This window comes from Pogoniulus pusillus, chromosome 16, assembly GCF_015220805.1.
Source record: "Pogoniulus pusillus isolate bPogPus1 chromosome 16, bPogPus1.pri, whole genome shotgun sequence".
In the NCBI taxonomy this organism is placed as follows: Eukaryota; Metazoa; Chordata; class Aves; order Piciformes; family Lybiidae; genus Pogoniulus; species Pogoniulus pusillus.
In genome coordinates, this window is record NC_087279.1 from 7,763,248 (window position 1) to 7,776,161 (window position 12,914).

The 12,914-nt window shown below is 53.4% G+C and overlaps 1 protein-coding gene and 1 long non-coding RNA gene across 2 annotated transcripts; one reads left to right on the forward strand and one right to left on the reverse strand.

Moving 5' to 3' along the window:
* Positions 1 to 8,487: 8,487 nt before the first annotated feature.
* LOC135182206 (uncharacterized) lies at positions 8,488 to 11,101 on the reverse strand. The gene is made up of 6 exons (XM_064156039.1): positions 10,749 to 11,101; positions 10,285 to 10,359; positions 9,822 to 9,893; positions 9,638 to 9,736; positions 9,318 to 9,486; positions 8,488 to 9,163 (listed from the first exon to the last, which is right to left on the reverse strand). The coding sequence occupies exons 1-6, from the start codon at positions 11,014 to 11,016 to the stop codon at positions 8,785 to 8,787; spliced, it is 1,062 nt and encodes a 353-aa protein (XP_064012109.1). The 5' UTR covers positions 11,017 to 11,101; the 3' UTR covers positions 8,488 to 8,784.
* Positions 11,102 to 11,378: 277 nt separating this feature from the next.
* LOC135182207 (uncharacterized) lies at positions 11,379 to 12,818 on the forward strand. Its single transcript, XR_010305097.1, has 2 exons — positions 11,379 to 12,064; positions 12,209 to 12,818. It is a non-coding gene; the product is annotated as an uncharacterized LOC135182207 (long non-coding RNA).
* The last annotated feature ends 96 nt before the right edge of the window (positions 12,819 to 12,914 follow it).

Genomic DNA, 12,914 nt, shown 5'->3' on the forward strand with positions numbered 1-12,914 from the left:
AAGAGTTTCTTCTAATGTCTAACCTAAAGCACTCCTGCACAAGTCGAGGCCATTTCCTCTTGTCCTGTCACTTGTTACTGGGGAGAAGAGACCAATTCCCACTTGGCTCCAACCTCCTTTTGGGGAGATGTAGAGAGCAATGAGGTCTGCCCTCAGCCTCCTCTTCTCCAGAATAAACACCCTCAGCTCCCTCAGCTGCTCCTCACCAGCCCTGTTCTCTGGACCCTTCTCCAGCTTTGTTGCCCTTCTCTGGATCTGCTACAGCCCCTCAGTGTCCTTCTTGGAGTGAGGGCCCCAAACCTGACCCCAGTACTCAAGGTGTGGCCTCACCAGTGCTGACTATCATGGGACAATCCCTTCCCTGGTCCTTCTGGATGGTTCCTGATGCAGAGCAGCCCTCCCCCCCCCCACCCCCAAGACATGCTACTGGCTTTGGGCAGCCTCCTTGGCAGCACTCATCTTCATCCTCCTTTCTCTGTAAGCACAGCAGGGGCAAGGTGGGAACCAGGACTCTCCCAGCAAGAGGAAAGGATACTCCTTGGATGGATGGCAGCAGACATGCTTTGGCAGCAGTTTACACCATTGATGAACCAGCTCATTTTTTGAGTGTTTAAGGAGTTCAAGTTTCATGTAGTGTTTCATCAGAGGGCAGAGCTGCAGCCAGCTGTGTGCCTGATGTCTGGCCTGAGTGCTGATAAAGGCTGAGATTTACATAATCTCAAATGAAATTTATGACAGTCTGCAGGAAAGACATCACCACTGCTGGCTCCATTCACAGCACACTCAGCAGGGCCCTGGGATTTAGTCTGTATCAAGACAAGACAATTAATTTCTTGTCCCTAAATGCTGGTGATTTAGGTCAGGCCCAAGACAGGGAGGACTCTGTAAAGCTAAAGGCTCCACATCAGAACTGCCAGGCTTTGCTAACAGAGCTCAGTTGGTTTTACACAACCCTTTATCATTTCAGTGACCCACCTAAGGGAAATGTTGGCTCCAATAACCACGCTCCAGTTGTGCTGGTAAGCCCTGAAAATGACCTGATAGGTGTATGAGATTTATTTCACACACTAGAAGTAGGTCTGCTGGGGTGCAGCTGGCAGAGCACAGCTCAGAAACACCTTTTCAGAAGTAGAGGCATCACAGAATCACAGAACTGTTGAGCTTGGAAGAGACCTTTCAGGTCATCCAGTCCAACTGCTTGTCTGGAGCTCACAATGCCACCACTGCTGCTAAAGCACTGTCACTAAACCACATCCCTCAGTGCCACATCTATGCAGCTTTTCAGCACCTCCAGGGATGGTGACTCCACCACCTCCCTGGGCAGTCTGTTCCAGTGCTTGTGAAGAAACTCTTCCTAATATCCAACCTCAATTTCCCCATGGAAAACCTGGGGCCATTTGCTCTTGTCCTGTCAGTTGTTTCTTGTGAGAAGAGGCCAACCCCCACCTCACTCCAGCCTCTTTTTAGGGAGCTGTAGAGATCAGTGAGGTCTCCTCTCAGCCTCCTCTTCTCCAGGCTGAACAACTCCAGCTCCCCAGGGTGCTCCTCACAAGACTTGTGTCCAGGGCCCTTCACCAGACTGGTTGCTCTTCCTTGGATGCACTCTGGCACCTTAATGTTCTTCCTGTAGTGAGAGGCCCAATACTGAGCACAGTCAAGATGAGAGACAGAGGAAGCCAATTACACTGTACAGTGCAGGACCTCTCCCTAGTGGTTATTTCTTTTGCTGCTCTTTGGATTTCTGAGCTGTCACAGCCTGTATTTCTGCTTTGTCTTGGGGCCTCAGCCCCAAGATCCCAGCTCCAGACAGGGTTTGCCCCATGCTTGCTGCAGGACAGCTGATGAACACCCCAGTGTAGAACCCTGGCAGGAGAACAAGCACCAGCAAGCTGCCAAAAGTAAACGAATACACAGCAATAACTTCAGTTTCCCCTCCTGATGCCTGAGGAGAACAGAATTCAGTAAGTTTCTTTGGCTAAGGCAGTCATGCTGTTGATGGGAAGCTGCCCAGGAGCCAGCAGTGCTCTCATGCAGCCCAGAAGGCAGCCAAGTGCTGGGCTGCATCCAGAGGAGTGTGGGCAGCAGGGCAGGAGAGGGGACTCTGCCCCTTGACTCTGCTCTGCTGAGACCTCACCTCCAGTCCTGCCTCCAGTTCTGCTGTCCCCAGCAGAGGAAGGACACAGAGCAGCTGGAGTGAGCCCAGAGGAGGCCACAAAGATGGTCCAAGGGCAGGAGCATCTCTGCTATGACAACAGGCTGAGGGAGCTGGAGGGGTTCAGTCTGGAGAGGAGAAGATTCCAGGGGGACCTTAGAGCTGCCTTCCAATAGCTGAAGGGATCCTGCAGGAAGGCTGCAGGGGGACTTTTCCTGAGGGTGTCTAGAGACAGGCCAAGGGGGAATGGTTTGAAGCTGAAGGGTTAGACTGGATCTTAAGAAGAAGTCCTTCAGTAGAAGGGTGGTGGAACACCGGAACAGGCTGCCCAGGCAGGTCGTGGATGCTTCCTTCCTGGAAGTGTTTAAGACCAGGCTGGCTCAGACCCTGAGCAGCTGAGTCTAGCTGAGAGGTGTCCCTGCACATGGCAGGGGTCTTGGAGGGGACGATCTCCGAGGTTCCTTCCAGCCTAGGCCGTTGTGTGATTCCTGTCACACATCAGCACCTCGCCTGGCCTCCGCAGAGAGCGCACAGCTGCCTGCTCGCACAAGCGCTGCCCCTGGCTCTCGCAGCCAGCCGCTGGAGAGCTGCCGGCGCTGCGGGCAGCCACTGCGCATCGCCCTGCGAGAGCTGGGCTGAATGGCAGGCGCACGCAGGACTCCTTCCCCCAGTGTCAGCCGTGCCAAACGCTTCGTCCGAAGGGGAATTCCAACAACTCTGAGGACGATCTGGATCGTAGAACCACAGCATCATGGAATGGTTTAGGTTGGAAGGGACCACAAAGCTCATCCAGTTCCAACCCTCCACCACAGGCAGGGACACCTCCCACTAGAGCAGGTCACTCGAGGCCTCATCCAAGCTGGCCTTGGACACCTCCAGGGAGGTTGTGGATGGCAGAATCACAGAATGTGATCTTTGCCCATTGCTTCTTGTCCTGTTGCTCAGGACTAAATCCCAGACACTGAAAAGATATTCCCCAAATTACTCTTTAGAAATTATTTTAGATGCTGCCTTTTAGTGTCTTCTGGTAGATGCTTCTGAAGTGCTCATCCATGTGCTTGTTAAGGTCTCTTTTGCTCGGAATAGAGCAGAACTGTGTCTCTGCTATGAGGACAGGCTACAAGAGTTGGGGCTCTTCAGTCTGGAGAAGAGAAGGATTTAAGGAGACCTTACAGTGGCCTTCCAGTGTCTGAAGGGGGCTACAGGAAGGCTGGGGAGGGACTATTGACAAGGTCTTGTAATGACAGGACAAGGAGTAATGGGTTTAAACTGGCAGAGGGGAGATTGAAACTGGATGTTAGGAAGAAGTTATTTACAGTGAAGGTGGCGAGACACTGGCACAGGTTGCCCAGGGATGCTGTGGATGCTTCCTCCCTGGAGGTGTTCAAGGCCAGGTTGGATGAGGCCTTGAGCAACCTGTTCTAGTGGGAGGTGTCCCTGCCTATGGTGGGGGGTTGGAGCTGGATGATCCTTGAGCTCTCTTCCAACCTAGACCATTCTATGATGCTATGATTCTACAATTTTATGAATCAGACTACATAAATACTCATGTAACTAAATGAATCTCTTCCAAAACTGTGCTAGTTTGAGCCTAGCTGGGATGTTTTGGTGGGAAGAATTAGATGGTAGGCTGTGAAAAGGAAACAATGATGATGTCTACTTCACTCATAGGCTTGCCGAGATGTATAGGAACAAGAACATAAATACAGATAAGAGAGTTGCTCTCTGGGCTTTATGGATTGAATTTCTCTCTCTAACCTAACTTGCTGCCTGACTAATCCATCTGCTTCCTAACCCCCCTGGCTGACCCTCTGAACTCACCTTAAGCATAAGACAAAGTCTGGGGTAAGGGATAGGGGTGGGAGAAGGTGGAAGGGTGGTTGGGAACCCTGTATTACTTTTGAACTTGTCTATTTCTGTGTCTATTGCAAATATCTGCTTGTATCTTGTGCTTAGCTGTAAATACAGCATTTCCAGACCCACTGAGTCTAGTCTGGGTGATTTACTTAAGGGGAGGGGGGGCAGGTAACACCCAAACCACCACAAAAGCATGTCACACAAATGCTGCCTGAAACCAGAAGGGGTGGACACGAGTTGAATCAGCACTTCACCCAGCACATGCAATAAACCCTCTTTCTCAGCTCGTTGCAGAGCTGGTGGGCTTCCAAGCAATCGTGACTATGATGCATGGAGACAAGTTACCAGGGAGCCTGATGAAATGCTAGAGTGGAGAGAAGATTGTTTGACCTCGTGGGAGTCCTGGAATTTCTCAGAGCATTCCATATTTCTATCAACATTTCAGCCAAACCCAGCAGGACAACCTTCAGCCTTTCTCCAGGGCAGCCACAGCCTCTGCAATGGAGACAAAAAGCCTCATCACATTTCCATTGAGCCAGATCAGGCTTCCAAACTCAGCGTGTGTATTCCAGAGAGATTGCCTCCAGTTAAAACACAAAGCCACTGGGCCCTGCTGCAGGAAGCTACAGAGAGACTGAAGGTTGAGGTGTGAGCATGCAGGCAGGTGACAGCACCTCTCCTAAGGCAGAGGACACCTGGCGATGCAGCTGGAGCTGAGCGCAACCCCAGCAAGTCTGCCAGCAACACCAGGCTGTGTGGCCTAGCTGACATGCTGGAGGGAAGGGACCCCTCCAGAGGGACCTGGACAGGCTGCAGAGGTGGGCCCATGCCAGCCTCATGAAGTTCAACAGGCCAAGTGCAAGGTCCTGCACTTGGGTCAGGGCAATCTCAAGCACAAATGCAGTGATGGTCACTGGCAGCCCAGCAGGCAGCTGTGTGCTGGCTGCATCCAAAGCAGGGAGAGCAGCAGCACAGGGAGGGGATTCTGCCCCTCTGCTCTGCTGAGACCTCACCTGGAGCGCTGCATCCAGTTCTGCATCCACAAGAAAGACATGAAACTGCTGGAGCAGGTCTGGAGGAGGGCCATGAGCACCTTCCCTATGGGACTGACTGAGAGATTTGGGGCTGTTCAGCCTGAAGAAGAGAAGGCTCTAGGGAGACCTTAGAGCAGCCTTCCAGTACCTGAAGGAGGCTTCAGGAGAGCTGCAGAGGGACTCCTGACAAGGGCTGGGAGTGACAGGATGAGGGACAATGGCTGTGAGCTGGAAGAGGAAGGCTGAGACTGGAGATGAGGAATAAATTCTTTACAGGCGGTGAGACACTGGCACAGGTTGCCCAGGAAGGTTGTGAATGTCTCCTCCCTGGGGGTGTTCAAGGCCAGGCTGGATGAGGCCTTGGGCACTCAAGTCTATTTGAGAGGTGTCCCTCCCCATGGTGGGGGGGGTTGGAGCAGATGATCTCTGAGTTCCCTTCCAACCTGAGCCATTCTGTGATGCTATGACTCGGTTCAGGCACAGCTTTGCTATTTCCTGCATGGCAGTGGAACACTCAATCACATTCTTTTCTCACATCCACAGTTTGAAAGCTCTGCATTCTTTCACATTTCAGGCTCAAACGTTCCCACAACTGAAGCTTATCATAAAAAGCATTCAGCTCTTGAAGCCCTCCCACCTCCAGTTGACCCAAAACACATCCCAGCTTTCACAAGCAGCCTCCTTCATCCAAAACAAATAACTTAGTCTGCTCACTGGAGATTTATTAGCTTAATGTGCTCATTTCACTGTTGGCCTTGGCAGGAATGTCCAGGTTTAGAATGAAAGATAGCAAAAGCTGACAAATCTTACATCCCAGTGTTGAAGAGTTCAAGTCAGTAACAGATGAAAAAGATAATTAGCCTACAGCTTGAGCATCACATGCTTAATTAGGAGCCCTGTTCCAATCAGACACATTTCCTCAGAGAGAGTAGTGGGATAGCAATGTGTCCTTGTGGACAAGAAGGCAAATGGCATCCCGGGGTGCATTATGAAGAGTGTGACCAGCAGGCAAAGAGAGGCTCTCCTGCCCCTCTGCTCTGCTCTGGTGAGGCTTCACCTGGAGTACTGGGCTGCCCAGTTCAAGAGGGACAGGGAACCACTGGGGAAAGTCCAGCTGAAGCTACAAGAATGACGAAGGGACTGGAGCATCTAACTCATGAGGAAAGGTTGAGAGACCTGGGACTATTTAGTCTGGAGAAGAGAAAGCTGACAAGATCTGAAAGATGGTGTCAAGAAGGGCCCAGAGTCCTTTCAGGAGCATCCAGTGGCAGGACAAGGATTGATGGATACAGACTGGAGCCCAGGAGGTTTGACCTCAACATGAAGAAAAACTTCTTTGGTGTGAGGGTGCTGGAGGCCTGAAGCAGGCTGCCCGGAGAGGTTGTGGAGTCTCCTTTTATGGAGACTTTCAAGACCTGTCTGGATGTGTTCCTGTGTGACCTGCCCTGGATAACCCCGCTCTGGCAGGGGGATTGAACTCAATGATCTCTGGAGGTCCCCTCCAAACCCTAACAGTCTGTGATTGGGTGATTCTGAAAGGACTCAGTGCTGCTTCATTCATCCAACCCACGAAAGACCTGTAGCAGTGTCCTAACGAGAGCACAGCCCAGTACCATGTATCTGGAAGCACTCAGGAGCCTTCAAACACAACCTTCCACACACAGAATCATTCCATTTCCATCTTAAGTCACTACAACAAGCTGACTTCTGCTTGGTGACAGGGAGATGGCTTCCTCCCCTCTTCCACTAACAGCCTGAAAACCACTCATGCAGAGTGCCAAAGAGAAGCAAACCCTTTCCATAGGCACAGGGGAAGTATCCTTAGGAAAGCAGCTGAGGGTTTTCAGATCTACAATTTTCTTCCCAATGGAATCCTTCCAAAGTGTCAAAGGAGGAAGAACTGAGCCAGCCCTTTGATTTGTAAGAATCTTTTCCACCTCCTTTTGGGTAGATGAACTGCCTTTGGAGTTTGCTGTTCAGAACATCCAACCAGGAGACTGTGTCCTGGTTAAAGCATGGAAGGAGGCACCATTGGTGGCAAGGTGGCGTGGACCACAGCAAGTGTTGTTAGCCACAGCAACAGCAGCCGAGGCAGCTGAGCACAGGTGGACTCATCACACTCAGGATCTCTGAGGCCCTGGAAAACTGGACTTCTGAGCTGGAGGAAAAGGGTGGGAGACTGCTTGCAAGGGCCTCCCTGCTTTTGATCCTCCACTAACTGATGGGCTGGTGCTGGCGGTCAGGCTGACTTTGCCTTCTCTTCTTGTGCATTCATTGGCCACACTGGGGGCAGAGAGCAACAGGACAGTTCAGACACATGCTGCCTGGCTTAAAGGAAGAGCTGACATCCCCTACCCATCTAGTCGAGGGCAAGCCTGGGTTGTTGCTCCCTGTGAGTGCCACCGAGAAGAACTTCTTGCTGTGCTGTTGTTGGCTGCAGCCCAATAGGTGTTGAGTGGTGGAAATATATCCACTAGCAGACCCCCACATAAGATGGTTGGGGCTGGGTGCCAGTTGTTGTGGCCTATAATGCCTTTTGTTACAGTCATTAAAGCCACACCTTGTACACAGTGTTACCAACAGGTCAAAATTGGAAGGAATAGACACTGTAGCTTTGTATAAGACACCCAGGGTGCAATCAGAACCCCAAGGAGTGTACTGAATCAGGACAGACCTATTGGGTGGCCCAAAATCTGGCATAGGAGGCATCAATAGAGGTTAGGCATGACCAAAAGGGAAGCCTTGCATCTGCTTCAGTGAGCTACAGTGATGGGATCTTAGCAACAGCAGAGGGATTTCACCCGAGGGACAGCAACTGAAGGATCTGACAAAAGCCTTCCAAGCATGTGTGTGTGTGAACTGTTAGCTGGGATAAAGTGAGCTCAAGGAAGAGTTAGGAGAGGCATTAGCACTGCCTTCTGTGGGCAACAATTTATTTGCAGATCCAGCGGGAGAAGTGGCATTGAAGGCATCTTAAATGTCACTAACTGCTGGGTCCCTGGAGGCCTCCTGGTGAGAGGAGAATGGCCATGGAAAGGAACCAGCTCAGATCCTTGCCAAGTAAGGCAAGAGGAAGAGATGAAGTTAATGGTGAAAGAGTTTTCTAAAGACAATCACTGAAATAAGAAGAGGAGGCGTTGATAGGATTAAGGTGGCTGGTGCCTTTCCCAGTGAAGAGTGGGCTGGGGAGGAGTTGGAATAACAAAGACCCAGGCAGTTCAGCTTCCCTGTGTGTGGGTAAACCACAAATGGCCTCTGCTAAGGGCCCAGCCTGGGCTCTGCTGTAACTCAGTGGGCACTGCCTGCAGGTAACAGACACTGAACACAGCCTGAACTTGCCGACTTCTAGGACAGAGAGCAGGCTCAGCAGACCACTGAACGTGAACCTCTCCCCCCAGAGAGGTGAGGAAGCCAATTCAAATGAACGTAGGATGTATGTTGCAGGGGGTTCCATGTGAAGGGGCTACCTGTAGCAGGCGTAAGGGGAAGACTGCAAGTCCTGAGTACCTCAGCCCATGGGGAAAAAGGGAGAGGGAAATTTGTGTCTGGGAATTGAGGACGAAAGGGAAGCTGTGCTTCCAGCAGTGTGAGAGACCCCAGAGGGATCTGTCCCAGGGACTCTGCCTTTATTCCATGAAGTTTTGTAGGACTCCCCTGTCTGCATTGTGAGCAAACTTTTACACTGGGCTAATCCTCCAGACGCACCTCAGCAACCCATGTGACAAAAGCACTTTGGTTTCTTTATTTACAGCACAGAAAATAGGATTTGAAGGGCTCCTTGGCACGGTGACTCCTCCCGGGCAGAGTCCATTTCCACCTGGACGTCTGAATCGTGTTGATGGGCACATTTGGTGGCACCAAGATGGATCTCGATGACATAGAGGATGTAGAGGTGCTGGAGGGTTGTGGGCTGGGTGGACGCCCCACAGTTGATGTCTCCTGTGGGCTGGCTGCATGCTCCAGGGTACCTGTCTCCAGTGGGCTCGGAGGATGCTCCACTGCTACTGCCTCCGGTGGGCAGACTGAGACTTTGGCTGTGTCAGGGCAGCTCCTCTCATTCTCCAGGCTGGAGGGGAAGCTTCCTGTCTCCAGCTGGTGTGCTGGATCTGCAGAGCCTTTCCTGTAGAGAGAGGAGGCTGCTCAAGTCCTCAGCTGCAGCTGGCAAGCTCTGCCCAACCACCAACTGACCACTCCACAGCAGCCTGACTAGAAATGCTTCGTGGCTTTGAGCAGCCATGGAAGGAAGCAGTGGTGGGGTAAAAGTCACGACTCACCCCATGGCTTTCTTCAGGCAAGAACAGCACAATACCAATACAAGTATCAGGAGAAAGGGGGATCCTACTACGGTGAGCAGAAAGGGTGCTCCCCAGTGCTGCAAATGTTGCACATCGACCTTGAATTGCTCTTGCCCAGGAGTGTCAGCGTTCCCACTGATGGCCACATCTAGAGGAGCAATGGGAGTGTTAGTCCATCCTGTGCGGCACTGCCAAGCTGGCAGCACATTTTCTCTGCCAGGAAGTTCTCTTCCCCTCCCCCCAAATCCCCCCACCAGTGCCTAGCGACACACAGCTAAGGCAGGGTGAAGGGCACCCACCCTGGCCTCCTTCCAGTTGCTTCAGCACTATCTGTAGGGTTTTCAAGCCTTCAAGGGATGTCTTTGCTCCTTCACCTGAGTATTTGCCCGTTGGAGGCCCTAAAGAGAAAGGGTTTATCTGAGTTTCACATGGCTGAAACACAGAAAAGCAGTGCTTGGCTTTGGTCAGGGCAGCAGAACTCACCCCTGCGATGCCCACGTGGCTGTGGAGCAGGAGGCTGGGGAAGAGCTGCAGAAGTGCTCTTGAGGTTCCCATCTGAAAGTAAACAGCCAGAGAAGCTCCAGTCAGCTCCTGTCATCTGCCTGGGCACAACTGAAGCCCAGGAGCCATCGGGGGCTCAGCCGAGCAGAGGGCACCCCGGAGAGGTCTGCGTCGTCACCCTGCCGAGGTGGCCAGCTGGGTGCCCCTTGGGCTTGCAGCTGGCAAGGGCAGTGCAGACACTGCTGCAGAAGGCAGTGGCACTGAGGGGCATCCAAAGCCGGGCACGGAAGGTTAATGGCTCCCAAGCACTGATCTGTGGCGTTGTTGCCAGGCTCAAGTACAGGCCAAGGCACTGGGCAGCTCTCAAGCCTGACAGGCTCTTAAGGCTCCTGCCACGCTGTCCCTGTTTCTGCCTTCAGGGAACAAAGGGACACTGCGAGCTTACCTGCAGGCTGCCCCAAGGGCTCCACACCAGCGTCCAGCCGAGCAGCTGGAGGACGCCTCAATGCGTGACCCCCATCTAGAGGCAAGCAGAGGGGAGAAGGGTTTCAGTGCCTGTTGGCATCCACTCCTGCCTCAGACAGCTGCAGGCACTGGAAGGGGATCAGGTAAGAAGGTGGCAGCCAGACCTAGGCGGCCAGCTCTGGCAAAGCTGCTCAGGGTGGCCTGGCACCTCCTGGCTGGCAGCTTAGCCGCTCTGCACACACACTGCCAGGCCGTGCCCAGCAGCCCTGCAGGAGCAGTGGATGGCCCGACAGACGGCGCCGGGGGCTTTCTCCCTGCGAGAGCTCTCAGGCACGGAGAGGAAGCCCTCCCGGCTGAAGCAGGGGAGCAAAAGCCTGCAGCCCAGGCTTCTCGGCGGGCAGAGCCTGCTGGCCACGAAAGGCTGCCCCAGCGCCGCTTGCTTACCTGCTCCCCACGCTCGCAGTGGAGCAGCGTGGAGAGGCCTGGCTTGGAGGGCCACGAAGAGGAGGAGGAGGAGGAGGAGGAGGAGGTGGTGGCTCAGGGCCATGGCTCCTGCTCTCGCACCACCCCCAAACTGCTGCCGCTGCTTGCTGCCGCCGCGTGCCACGTCTGTGGTCCTCGCTGCCGCCGCTGCCGCCGCTGTGCGCAGTGAGCAGCAGGGGCAGTGCGCTTGCTTTTCACAGCCTGCGGGGCACCTGGGTGCTTGTGACATCAGAGCCGCTGCTGTGACATCAGCGCTCCCTTGTGAGCTCACCGCCGTGCTGAGGCTGCCGGCAACTGCCGGCACTGCAGCCCTGGAGACCTGCTGGAGTGCAGCTGGGGATGCTCCACTGCAGCCTGGCTGGCATCATGGAGGTGAGTCTCTGCGGACCTGACAGCTAAGCACTGGGTTTCTGGGTTTCATTTGTCTTAAACTCAGCTCAATAGTTTTGGTTGAGTTCCTTCTAAGAGCAAATCACCTCAGGGAGGTAGGAAAGAAGTCCCCAGACGCCCCTGAAATCCTACTGAGAATGCTGGAGGAACTGGAGAGTGCACAGGGAGGGTGGGTGCCCTCTGCTCTGCCTTAGCTGTGAGCCTCTCAGAGGGTGGCAGTGTGTCTTTAGCACTGGCACGGGGGACAAGAGGACATCCTGGCAGAGAAAATGTGCTGCCAGCTTGGCAGTGCTACACAGGATGGACTAACACTCCCATTGCTCCTCTAGATGTGGGCAAGGACATCCGTGAGAACACTGACACTCGTTGGCAAGAGCTCTTCAACATCAAGTTGCAGATTGTGCAGTACCTGAAAGCAGTCTTTGTAGTCTGTGTAGTAGCAGCCACCTTTTTCCTGATACTTGTATTGGTGCTGTGCTGCACAGCAGCCTGCTACTGCCTGAAGAAAGCCATGGGGTGAGTCGTGACTTTTATGCCCCCCACTGCTTCCCTCCAGGGCTGCTCAAAGCCACGAAGCATTTCTAGTCAGAGTGCTGTGGAGCAGTCACTTGGTGATTGGGCAGAACCTGCCAGCTGCAGATGAGGACTTGAGCAGCCTCCTCTCTCTACAGGAAACGCTCTGCAGATCCAGGACACAAGCTGGAAACAGGCAGCTTCCTTTCCAGTCTGAAGAACAAGAGGAGCTCCCCTGACACAGCTCAAATCTCAGCCAAAGAGCAGATGCCAGAGCAGCCATTGAAGACAGCACAAGTGGAGCATCCACCCAGCCCACTGGAGACAGTGGCAGAGGAGCAGCCACGCAGATCACAGGAGCCAGTGCCACAAAGGCATCCATCCAGCACACTGGAGACAGTGGCAGAGGAGAATCCATGGAGATTACGGGAGCCAGTGCCACAAAGGCGTCCACCCAGCTCACTGGAGACAGTGGCAGAGGAGAATCCATGGAGATTACGGGAGCCAGTGCCACAAAGGCGTCCACCCAGCACACTGGAGACAGTGGCAGAGGAGCAGCCACGCAGATCACGGGAGCCAGTGCCACAAAGGCGTCCATCCAGCACACTGGAGCCACCTCCAGAGGAGTATCCACGCAGATCATGGGACTCAGTGCCACAGAGGCACCCACCCAGACCTCAGCACTCCATGTCAGCCAGATCCACGGTGGGGCCACCGAGCTCCCCGAGCAAGACCTTTCAGCAGCCCAGTCAGCAATGGAGCCATTCGGCATCCTCCCACCGCACCAGTCAGCACAGCAACCGAGACTAAGGCTCCTCCTGTTTGTGCTGTGAAGAAATCAAAGTGGGTTTGTGACATGGCTTGGTGAGGGCTGCAAGGAAGATTGGTCCAGTCTAAAGGTTTCTTCACAATGGAGACAGAGGAGCCCTGTGAAACGGCATTTGAATGGAGAGTGCAGGGGACTGATCCCCGTGGGGAGCATCCACCCAGGACACCGAAGACAGTAGCTGTTGTGTTTGTGTACTACCTTTTACCTTGTGTATTTCTGTCTGTAGCTGTATAGATTGCAAATACCTGCTTGTATGTTGTGCTAAGCTGTCACTATAAAGCTTCATTCCTTAATTCCCAGCTCGGCTGAGTCTAGTCTGGGTGATTGTCTTAAGTGGGGGGTGTGGGGTGTGGGGGGGCAGGTAACTCCCAAACCATCACAGGAACACACTGAAT

What these genes read in the sequence shown, in the direction of transcription:
- LOC135182206 (XM_064156039.1), bottom strand. Translation starts at nt 11,016, where the DNA reads ATGTCACAAGCACCCAGGTGCCCCGCAGGCTGTGAAAAGCAAGCGCAC. An exon ending in GCCACGTGGGCATCGCAGGG is followed by an intron (nt 9,737 to 9,821) that starts GTGAGTTCTGCT and finishes CTTTCTCTTTAG; the next exon opens with GGCCTCCAACGGGCAAATAC. An exon ending in GCAACTGGAAGGAGGCCAGG is followed by an intron (nt 9,487 to 9,637) that starts GTGGGTGCCCTT and finishes TTGCTCCTCTAG; the next exon opens with ATGTGGCCATCAGTGGGAAC.